At 35.0% G+C, this 12,332-nt stretch overlaps 1 protein-coding gene across 8 annotated transcripts in view; it reads right to left on the bottom strand.

Annotated features, from left to right (window-relative positions):
- STXBP5 (syntaxin binding protein 5) overlaps positions 1–12,332 on the bottom strand; it is a 152,665-nt gene that overhangs the window by 62,775 nt on the left and 77,558 nt on the right. For all 8 annotated transcript variants that reach the window (XM_080666219.1, XM_080666214.1, XM_080666215.1 and 5 more), the window contains one exon: positions 15–169. In XM_080666219.1, coding sequence (XP_080522345.1) covers positions 15–169 — 155 coding nt within the window. The remainder of the gene's footprint in view (positions 1–14; positions 170–12,332) is intronic.

Here is a 12,332-nt window from a genome sequence, read left to right as displayed (position 1 = left end):
GATGCAAAACTTACCATTTGCGTATGGTGTTTCACACAGTGTTAGGAAATCAACAATTGAATAGTCCATTTCTAGCACTGCAGTACTTTTCCCATGCATAACTGTTAAGCAAGGTCTTCTTCCTACAGTATCATATGACAAACCTCCTGATAAAATAATAAAAGGCTCCCTGGAAATAAAATACATAGTTAGGATTATAAATAGCATGGTAGAGTCTAATTATGTTGCTATATCATAAATGTTTACTTAGTGAAATAATCAAATCTTAAATTCCAACATTTTTAGGCATCATTTAATTGAATATTTGCATGTGGATTTTTAATTATACTAAGTAAGACCCAGGTGGATTCCTGAAAAGGAACCTATAGTAAGAATGAACACTGATCACATTTGCCTCTCAAACCTCCTTTTGGCCCCTAAAATATTTTCCATTATCCTTTTGTAGTATAGTTGTCAAAATTTTTTCTCTAAGTCTCTTGAATGGACTTCCATTATTTCCAATCCTAATAGCCAGGACTTTCAAGAGAGAATGTTAATGCCCTAAGGCATCCATGATACATAATTAATTAACTTACCACTGATGCATCAGGAGTGTAGTAGCTACAAATCACCCTTTAGGAAGCTGAGAAAACAGTCACTCAAAAAATTTCTGCAGGACTTAATTCTCTCCTGGAACCTTGGCTGGTTTGCTCTCAAACCACAGCTCCAATGCACATCATTCAACTGCCACCTGGACACTTCTAATCAGCCCTAAAACTCTATCTCCCTACTAGTCATTATATTTAACTAGAGGCCCGATGCACGAAATTCGTGCATGAGGGGGGTCCCTTCAGCCCAGCCTGCACCCTTCACAATCCTGGACCACTGTCTCCTAACCACTTGCCTGCCTGCCTACCTGCCTCATTGCCCCTAAACACTCTGCCTGCCAGCCTGATAGCCCCTAGCCACTCCCCTGCCGGCCTGATTGACACCTAACTGCTCCCCTGCCGTTATGATTGTCCCCAACTTCCCTCCCCTGCTGGCCTGATCGCCCCCAACTGCCTTCCCCTGTGAGGCTGAGGGGACTGGAGGACTCCAGCTGGATGAGGCAGGGCTGAGGGGACTGGGGGACTGAGGCTGGATGAGGCAGGGCTGAGGGGACTGGGCGCTGCCATCTTGTGGCTGTGGGTGCTGCCATCTTTGTGAGGGTGTGATGGTCAATTAGCATATTCCCTCTTTATTAGATAGGATTATATAGATGATTAAAAATGTTCTGTATATGATTATCTTAAATCTCTTAATTTATGATTTCTAGGTAGTTTCTTAATGCTTACTCTATGGCCAGTATGTCTATCTGCTTCCTCTTCACATCTAGTGCAGTATGTAATAATATGCAATAGTTAAAGAGCTGATTCTGGAACTAACGTGCCTGCATTTTTTTATCTCAACTCTGGTTTACTTTCTGTATGATCTTGGACAGGGTACTTAACTTCTGTGCATAGCTTCTGCATTTATAAAATAGAGACAGAGTGATAAGTATCCTCAGACAATTATTGAATTAATTAATATATGTAAAGCATTGGGATCAATGCCTGGCACACACTACACCCTTAGTAAGAATTTATCTAACGTTATTGTCATCATCCAATAATCATTATAACTCACTATCAAAGGTTCTCTTCTTGTGATATGTAGAAGGAAAAAAATAAAATTTCTAAATTTTATTTATTTTTATCTAAAACAATAAATAAAATCCACTAAAATTTACTTAAGTATAGCAGTAGTACAGGTGTGTAATTTATAAGTAAATATAAATATTAGGTCAAATAACTCTATTGTTTTTTATATTTAAACATTTTACCTATTTAAATTATATAAATGTATCATGCTTATGCATTTGTACATATTTTTTTAAATTTAAACCTGTACCCTCCTGTCGATGCTATCCTTCCTTGCTTTGTTATTTTGTTCACAGCACTCATTGCTAAGATTAAATTATTTACTTTGCTAACTGTTCACCTCATGAAAAATGTAAGCTCCAAGAGGGCAAGGTGTTTTGCCTGTTTTGTTCCTTACTGTATCCAAAATAGTGCCTCATAGGCAAATAAATGAATGAATAGACATATATGTTACCCTAACCACTGTGTAGCTTACTATCATTTAGATTTTTCACCATTAACCTAATTTGGGTGATCTTATTTTTTTCAGCTAAATGACAGTAACCAGAGCTTAAAATTTTGTACTGAACAGAACTACACCCCTATATTTATCATTTTAATATCTTAGCATACTGTGATCATGACAACTGTAGTTAGGAAAGAATATTTAATTTTCTTCCACTTTTTATCACATATAGAATATATCTTCTCTCTTCTGTACTTTGAAATATGGCATACAACTGAATATAAAATACTATGGAGAAGGGTGAAGAGTCAAACAATTTAAACTTTTATACAGAGGAAAACCTGGGCAAGTTATTTCATACATACTATTTCAAGAATAATCTGATGTGTGTTTTTATACATAGATAACTTTAAAAAATAAGTATTATGAATATAAGAATCATGAACAAGGAGATGCCGAGTTAAACGTAAAAGAATAAATTTTCCTTGGGGATATTGGGAAGGGATTGCCAGGCAGATGACCAGTTACTAGGCAGTTAAACTATTAACAAGGTATCAAATAGCACCATCGGAATTAGATTAAGTTTACTCTCAAAAGGCAACTAAGTGCTCAATGGCTTTCTAAACTGGCTGAACTCCTTTACTAAATTTAGGAGAAAAAATATAAAATAAAAAAACAGAAATAAGAAGTAGCTTGAAAGGTATTCCAAGGGAACATTCTTTTTCTTTTTTTCTAGGGGAACATTCTTTTTCATAATAATAAGTTTCCCCAATCCAGCAATAAATGCATATATGTATATATTTTTCTTTTTCTTATTTTATGTGCTGTTTTTAAAAAATCATCTAAGGTTTGCAAGACAGAAATCACCTAATCTATGAATGCCAGAGGGTGTTTTTTTTTCATTTTAATGCCCCCCAAACCTGAAGAGTAAATATTCATAAAGTAAACATCTTATAAGAAATTAGTCATAAGTAAAATAAAGCTAAGTATTTTAACACTAAACAGTAGAATTATATAATTCAAAGTCTGTTGGCATTTGGAATTACATTAAATGTTCAAGGGATCTAGATTATTTCTAGGGTAATATGTGAATTATGAAAGTGAAGAATCTATTTTCTTTTTTTAAGTGAAAGGTTAGGCTTTTTGATGTTATAATAAAGTCTAGAGGTAATATAATTTTATTCCACTATTTTAAACATAATTTAAGTAAAAGTCCTTTATTTTTTAAGACATCCAGGTTAGGAAGTTGTTTAGTTTGGACATTTTACAATTTTGATTGCAATTTTTAAGAGGCTAAACATTTCATATATACGTCCTTCTTCTGATTAACCTCCCCAAGCTGACCTTGAAAACAGCTTTGGCTGAAGTTGTTTTTCTATAAGAAGCATTTTTTACTTAAAGGAGGCACTTTTACCCAAAAAGCCATCTGTATAACCAATGTGCCAAAAAGCCATTTGTATAATCCATTTACTTATCTCGGTTCCATAACACTACCCATTCATTCATTCAAATATTTTTTTGAGCACCTCTATTCCCTGAGAACAATGCTCTCATGTCTAGTCTAAACAAACAGTGAATGTATTATGATAAGTGTTATGAATAAAATAAGATAGAGTCATAAGCTGAATGTGAAGGAGAGGCTACAGAGGTTACTATAAGAAAAGAGTGGTCAAGAAAGGCCCCTGTAGTAATGACAGATGTGCTGGAACCAGAATAAAGAGGAGCCAGCCACTCAAAGATCTTGGGGATGGGGGAAAGGGATGTACATTCTAGGCAGCAGGAATAACCACTACAAAGACCCCAAGTTAGAAATGAACTTGGTGTATCTGAGGAACTAAAAGGCCACTGTGTCTGCAATATAGTGAGTAAAGTAATATATAGTAATATATGACACGACCCCAAATCTTATAAACACATCCTATTTACTCTATTAGGGTCTCAAAAACATGTCTCCTCCATTTCATCTCTACAATTACTTTAGTTCTGGCCTTAATAACCTGCAGCTTACATTATTACAATAGCATTTGTACAAGTTATTCATTGAGATAAACTTGCCCTCATTCTCTGTTTGGGTAATTCCTATTTCTCCTTTAAAACTCAGTCCATCTATTACCTCCTCAGAAAAACCTTTTCTGACCCATCCACCATGAAGGAGTTGGGTGCCTTTCCTATGTTCCTAAGCATCTTCTGTATATCTCTTTCCAGCACTGACCATAACTCGTTGTCATTGTTTATCTACGTCCCCTTTGAATGAGAGCTCCTTCATTCAGGACACAATGTATCTTTTACCTCTGCACTCCCTGCCTTAGCTGGGTATCCCTAAAAGTGCTGGTCAAATACATATTTTAAGTACCACTAAATCTACTGCTCACTGGTCAGTAAGATAAAGAGTTTGTTAGACCTACCCTAACCATAACAATTCCACAAAAAAATGCTTTTGGATTTTGATGCATTACAGTGTTAATATACAGGCTGTTTAGGATGCATGAGACTTAAGAGAATTTAAATATGCAACTATTAGGCATTGTTTCAAAAGAAATCTAAAATCTCAATATTGTCAATGCCATGTGGGATTAATTTGTGATTAAATAGACTGCAAATGAGGTTTGTGTGTTATAAGTATAATTTCAAAGTTTACCTATGAGAGAACATTGCACAATTTCAAACTCATTTACTACAGACAAGGCCTTGCAGGATATTTGGCCCTGTCAAAAACATCCATGGAGACATTTGATCCACACCAAAACCAAAAGGTCCTTGATATCTGATCCTGTCAAAAACATCCACACTTAGAAAATCCAAATTCCCCTGGGTTCAAATAGTCTGCAATGCTTACTTATACTTTTGGCTTATAGAACTAATACATAAAAAATACTATCATGTTTTATTGGTCCAACAATGGTGTTGTGGCTGTATTACCAATAATGACCCCTCTTTATGCTAAGTGAAATAAACCAGTCAGAGAAAGACAAGTATCACATGATCTCACTCATATGTGGACTCTAATGAAAAAAATAAACTTATGGACAAAATAGATCTAAGACACAGAAGCATGGAACAGACTGTGGAATCTCAGAGAGAAGTGGGGCAGGGGCGCGGGAGATCATCCAAAGAACTTGTAGGCATAAATGCAAAACCCATGGACACAGACAATAGGGTGGTAAAGGCCTGGGTGGGGATGGGGGCAGGCCAGAAGAGATGAAGCGGGGGCGGGGGGAGGGAAGGGACATATCATAGCAGCAGATGAGTGGATTAGAAAACTGTGGTGCATCTACACAATGGAGTATTACGCTGCCATAAAAAAGAAGGAATTCTTACCATTTGCAACAGCATGGATGGAACTGGAGAGCATTATGCTAAGCGAAATAAGCCAATCAGAGAAAGATAAATATTACATGATCTCACTCATTTGTGGAATATAATAAACAACATAAACTGATGAACAAAAATAGAACCAGAGTCATAGAAATATCGAATAGACTGTCCACCCTATGAGGGAAGGTGGGGGGTGCGGGGGTAAGAGATCAACCAAAGGACTTGTATGCATGCATATGAGCATAACCAATGGACACAGACGGGGAGGGGGTGGGGGGTTGAGGGCATGTGCTGGGGGTTGGGGGCGGCTGGGGAGAGGTCAATGGGGGAAAAAAGAGACTTATGTAATACATTAAACAATAACAAAAGGGACATATGTAATACTTCCAACAATAAAGATTTAATTTAAAAAACAACAACCCTTCTTAACAAATCATGGACCAAATGTCTCAATGGACATTTTTACATGGGTACAGATATGACCAAATTTCAAGGACTTTGTAAAAAAATATTTTTTATTGATTTCAGAGAGGAAGGGGAGCGATCGAGAGAGAGAGAGAGAGAGAGAGAGAGAGAGAGAGATATCAATAATAAGAATCACTGATTGGCTGCCTCCTGCATACTCCCTACTGGGGATTGATCCCACAACCCGGGCATGATCTGGTAACCTGGGCATACTCTGACTGGGAACTGAACCTTGACCTCCTGGTTCATAGGTTGATGCTCAACCACTGAGCCACACCAGCTGGGCTAGCAAGGACTTTTTAGCAATGACCAAATATCTCCAGGGATGTTTTGGACAAAACTAAATGTCTGCTAATCCAGACAAGTTCTTACATGGATTTGATCCCTATCCTCTAGAAAGATATAATCTAAATCATACTAGATGGTACTAACATATATTATAAGCAGCCAAGTAAAGGTACTAAACAATCAGTGAATCATAACTAAGATATTCAGTCTATGTAAAGATCATAAGCAAAAGCATTTTTAGGGATGAAAAAAAATGTAGATTAGGATGAATAATGATGAGAAATCTAGATTAGTTGAACAATCCATAAAGCTTTAAGGATGTGCCAGAGAACCAATTTAGATGATGAAGAGGCATGGCTCTAAAAGAATAAATTGTAGGAAAGCTAAGGATAAACTTCAGTAGTAGGAAAAGTAGGATGAATAAAATAGAGGCGGTATAAGAAGGGCATATCTGAATAGCCTTATCAAATAAGTAACAATTTGAAAACAATTCACTTTGAAATAAAACTGTGCCCTTTTACAAATAATACACATTAAAAAAACTATAATGCTTTTAATTCTATTCTAGGATTTTAGAAATGGAAGCATTGTTATCAAGTGAATATCAACCATTAACACTAATTTTGTTAAAACTCATGCATCAGTTTCTAGATAGAGAGGTAAAGACAAACATACACATAATTTCTGGTCCTGCCAAAACATCAATACTTAGTTGGATGACTGATTGCATAAAATTAAATTGGAAAGTTTCTATGCATCACTGCAGCTTTGTATGCAGATACAAAAAAAAATTAAAACTTCAACCCCCTATTATCACAGCAGGTTGCGCCCTTTCCAGTAACAGCAATCATTTAGGAGTTCAAATTGTGGCTACAGAATTTAATATAATTCTAAAGCTGAGTGCTGATTTTTAAGGTTAGTGAATAAAATAAAATGAAAATCATCCCATATTGATAAGACTGGTGAAAATGTTTTATTTTATACATTTATTTAAAATGTCCACAGTTGTTTTTAAAAAGTAATGTGGCAATTTGTCAAGATTCATAAAAATCTTTTATCTTCAAAAGTTCACAGCTGGAAATTTCTTGTAAAGAAATAATTGAACAGAAGATTTGTACTACTGTTCTACACTATAAAAAGAATTTGTTCACTACTATATTTTATTTATAATATTAAAGTACTCAGCCCTTAAAACTATTGAAAAGAAACTGGTAAAAACTAGTAATACTTTAAAAATGTAATGGAGAAAAGAATACCAAACTGAATGTGCTCTAGGAATATAATCAGTGAAAGTGGGATGTGTAGTTAAAAAAAACAACAACAAAAACAACAACAACAAACAAACAAAAAACTTAGGGAAAATAAACAAATGATAAAAATTATTTTAGAATAGTGGAATTACAGGAATATGTTTCTCTTGTGAGAATTTTATTAAATTAAATTAAACTTAAAAAATAACACACACAAAGAAAACACCTGGATACTTCCAAAAACACTCCAGAGAATACAATATTAATGCTGGTTACACATGAGATAAATTATACGTTTTTAAAATAATACATTTTTCCTCTGAAATACCATGAACATAGTTTGCCAGTTTTAAAGATATTTCCATATTTGTCATTACACTCTGTATTCAAGCACTGCTAAAATGCACTTTATTCTGAAGAACTTTTTGCTTCCTAGGCCACTCAAGAATAACTATTTAAATTAAGTGACTCACCTGTTCAACAAGCATTTATACTAAGTGCTGCTCATTGCAGCAGAGGCCAAAAGTCTCACTTTCCATCATTTAATTCTCCCACTTCACTCCATCTTATAGCCAGCATACGCCCCTCTATGACTTTTTATTCTTTCATCTTCTTCCCCTACTTCAGTGTTCCATATCAGGACCCCAAACTTATCTTAATCCTAAGACTTTTGGTTCTGTGGCCAAAAATGTTTCTAGAAGAATGTATCTGGACCATATAATCACATGACAATAACTTTGGTATTTAAAAAAGGAAGTTATTTTCTCTGTTAGTATTCTATATTCGTTGTAAAAATTCACTCAAAGATTTTCTCACAAAATTATTCCCTTTTCATTTCCAGTGTCTCTGATGTCAACGGCTCTTTCTTTTCTGCCATTAGTTATATAGAGGTCTTTCTTAAAGTAAAAACAAAAATCTTCGTCTTAACTCTTCCTGTGACACATAATTGCTATTTACATCTATTGCTGAATTCACTGAATGCATGTTTTAATCTACTAATTTCTATTGTGAAACCACCATTTCTTTTCCTTGAATGCCCCTACATCCTGGCTTATGTTTGAAATGAGGTTAATAAGTACGCTTACAAATTAATCCTTCCTATAATATATATCTCCTAATCTTTCTTCTATTATAATTCTAATCACCTTTCTATAGCAATGCTTAACTTATCCTCTATAAACACTTTGGGACATGATAATCCTATGCTTCCTTTTTGTTTTCCTGTTCAGAGTCTACTAATCTTCCTTTCTAACTTGTTATTTTGGTATCTTCAGGATAAAATAACAGTCCTGGGAGCCTTGGCTCAAAGGGTTCTGAACTATCAGGGAATGATTCTGTATGTGCTCATTTCTCTTACACTTAAGCCACATCACCTCCATTGTAGCAACCACCAACGGCTGAATGTACTTCGTGGGTTCAAACAAAGTTAAGTGAAACTTGCCAATGATCTCAAAAATAATTTTTATGCCAGTATACTTAAAATATGTGATATCAGTTTTAATTTAGCAATAATGAATTAAAAGCTAATATAGGAAAAAGTTTTACAATAGGGGGATCTCGGCACTTTAAACTGATAAAAAGCAGTGGACAAAACTCAGTAAATACCACATAATTTATATAGGTATTAAATGAGGTATTCTAATGTCAGAAGACAGAGTTCTCAATTTAGTCATCTTAAAGTTATGTGAATTATACCATAAATATGTTATGTTATTTTAAGTCAATTATTATCTTACAATTAAGTAACTTATCCTAAAGAGGTATAAGGTTTGAAGAATAAGACTGGGAGAAACTGTTCTAGTTTTGAGAGAATGAAGATAGTAAAAATAAATCTGGGAGAATCTTAAGAATAACTGTCTCTGAAGACAGTGATAAAATGAGAATCAGGAATTTAAGGTAGAAACTTTCTAACATAGTAAAATTAAGATGAAAACAGGGAAGGTTATCTCATGAGCCTTTTGAAATTTTAAATCTATGGACTCAAAGAGGTCTTCCCCCAGTAGGGGCAATTATTTGTAAATCTTCCTGTGGATTTTTCCGGAACAGTTGCTAAGACCAAGTATCATGATCCAAGGAAATACCGTAAAATCTAATTTAGACTTCATCAATTTAGAATTAAATTTGTATCCTGGAAATGATCTATGAAGCTCTCCTCTGAGTAGCTAGGGTTAGTTTCATTTAATTATCCAGCCTCACAGAGGCATAGATAGACCTCTCAGTTCACAACAGTGGGAATACATGTACTGAGTATGACTTAATTAATGTTAAATTAAAGACGTTCTGATAAACTAGGAAATTTAAAAGTGAATCCAGTTCTTGGCAAACTGAGTGACTTGTGAACTGTTAGGACAGTTCTATCCTAGCCCACACTATCTGTGAGAATACTCAGTGTCCTGATTAAGAACTCCAACTCAGGAGACAAGCTGGGCTCAAATTCCAGCTCTGTGACTTCTCAGGGCAAGCTAATTTAACTTAAGTGCTCTATGACTCAGTATCTATATGGAGACAATAAAAGTACCCATTCCACAGTGCAGTTATGAGAATTATGAAAGATAACAAATTCAAATTGCAAAGCAGACTACCTGGCATACAGTAAGCAAATAATGGATGTTCACTTCACCTACGAATATTTTTCTTCTTCGTGCTTGGAAACCAAGCCATTTAAGTAAGGGTCTTGAGTTCAAGATATTAAATGCTATTTTTGTCTCAAGTAAGGACATGACCATTGCTAAGCAATGCAAAAGAAAACTGCTTTTGCTTCGGAAAGCAGGCATGGTGTCCAAATGAGTTTCTCTTCTTGCTGCTATGGCTTAATCTTGAGGATTGGTGGTAAGTGTAAACAGAGAGTAGGTTTCATTAAAAAGGAAGTGTAGTGTGGTTAAGAGCACAGGCTTAATTAAATCTGGGCTCTTCAGCTTATGAGCTGCATGACCCTGGACAAGTTGCTCAACCTCTCTGCTTCAATGTCCTCATCTGCTACAACAATCTTAGTACAGAAGGGTGTTTGCTTTGGGGCTTCGGAAAGTTAGGATTCTTTCATTGGAAACAAGGCCCCAGGAACAGTAGAGAAAGTTTGTAGCAAATTTGAGAATGTTATTAAAATAGATTTAGATATTTTCAGAACCATAATATCACAAATGTACCCTGAGTTTTCTGTCTGTGTTTTTTCATATTCTTATATAGGTAATCCATGTACAGCTTTTAGTTCAAATGTAAAATTAAAACTTAAGAAAACAGTGTTGTGAGTGCGAGGGGAAGGGGTTGTTGGTGGAAAAGGGCATAGACGGGAGAAAGATGACAGAAAAGATAAAATAAATCACCTTATCTTCTAAACCACCTTCTGGCACCAGAGAGGGTGAGGGAAATACAAAAACCACAAAAGTTTTCCTTAAAGATAAACTTAAATACATATATCATGTGTGCGTATGTGTGTGCATATAAAGGCTCAGCAGACTATGGCCTGTTGCCTATTTCTGTATGGTCTGAAAACTAAGAATGGCTTTTACATTTTTAAATAGTTGAAAAAATACACAAATGAAAAGTATTTCTTGACACATAAAAACTATATCAAATTCAAATTTCAGTGTCTGTAAATAAAGTTTTATTGGAACACAGTTGCATTCATTTATTTATGAACTGCCTATGTCTGCTACTGCACTTCAAAGGCAGAGTTGAATAGTTGTAACAGACACCCGTATGGCCTTCAAGGCCTAAAATATATATTCTCTGGCTCCATACAGAAAAGGTTTGCCACAGGAAGTGTTATGATAAAAGGGGATAAATTAATCTCTTAGTTGTGATTTTCCAAATGTAACTAAATTGCCAAATTATATTATGATTATATACACTTTTAGGTTCCCTAACAGAGATGCTTCCCCCAAAACTGGTGATTCTTTAATGGTGGTCCATTTCCTAAGAGAAACTCACTCTTCTAATGATCTGTATGTAGTGCAGAACTCCCAGGAGTTCAATGGAGTACCTGCTTGAAAACTTGAACCCATCCGGAGTTGCTTCTTTTTGAAAATCTGGCCTTGTCTACAACTTCTTGTGTTGTCCACAAGTGAAAAGAAAGTGTAGAAGTAGAGGAGAAAAGGAACTAGAATTTAATCAAACACCTACCATGTGCCAAACACATTGTATTTCTTTTAGTTCTTCACAACAATGTTATGAAGCTAGAATTACTATTCCTATATCACTGAGGTAAGGAGAGACAGTCAAGGAGGTTAAGCAACTTGCTGAATATAGTAAGTGGCAGAACTGAGATCTGGACCCCAAACCTGAGTTATTTCCACTAATCAGGGGTTTTCAAATATTATGATTATGATGCATTGTAAGCAGTGCATTTTACTTCATAACACAATATACAGATACATAAATGTATACAACTAAACAAAAGTTTCATGAACCAATACTTACCCTTAAAATGTACAGTGCACTCTGCTATTTCCTATTCTAGTCTGTAAGTTAACAATCAATGGTCACAACCAACAAAATTATTTTCACAACCCACTAACTGAACACCATTACCTGATGTCTATAAAAATAAATAAGTAAATAAATCACTGCCCTAAATCACAGTGTTTCTCAAGCTTGAGAAGAATGTTAATGAAGTTCTTTAACTATTATAAAGGCTGGTCAACCTTGCCACTCAGACACCTGCTTTGTGAATGCAAAATCAGAGAACAATTACATTTTAGAAGTTTTTTAGAGGTTATCAAATGCTATTTTGAGACAACTGATATGTGAGACAACTGGTTTAAAGAGTACGTTCCAAATGCTTTATATAAATTTGTTTAACCTTCATAACAATTCTGTGAGATAGATATCACTATTCTCAGAGGCACAGAAAACTCAAGTTAATTTCCCAAGACTGCACAATGAATGAAGAGCTGTTGAGGCCCAGATGGTTCA

The sequence above is a fragment of the Plecotus auritus genome, assembly GCF_963455305.1.
Source record: "Plecotus auritus genome assembly, chromosome: 4".
Classification (NCBI taxonomy): Eukaryota; Metazoa; Chordata; class Mammalia; order Chiroptera; family Vespertilionidae; genus Plecotus; species Plecotus auritus.
This window is presented reverse-complemented; position numbering and strand designations above follow the sequence as displayed.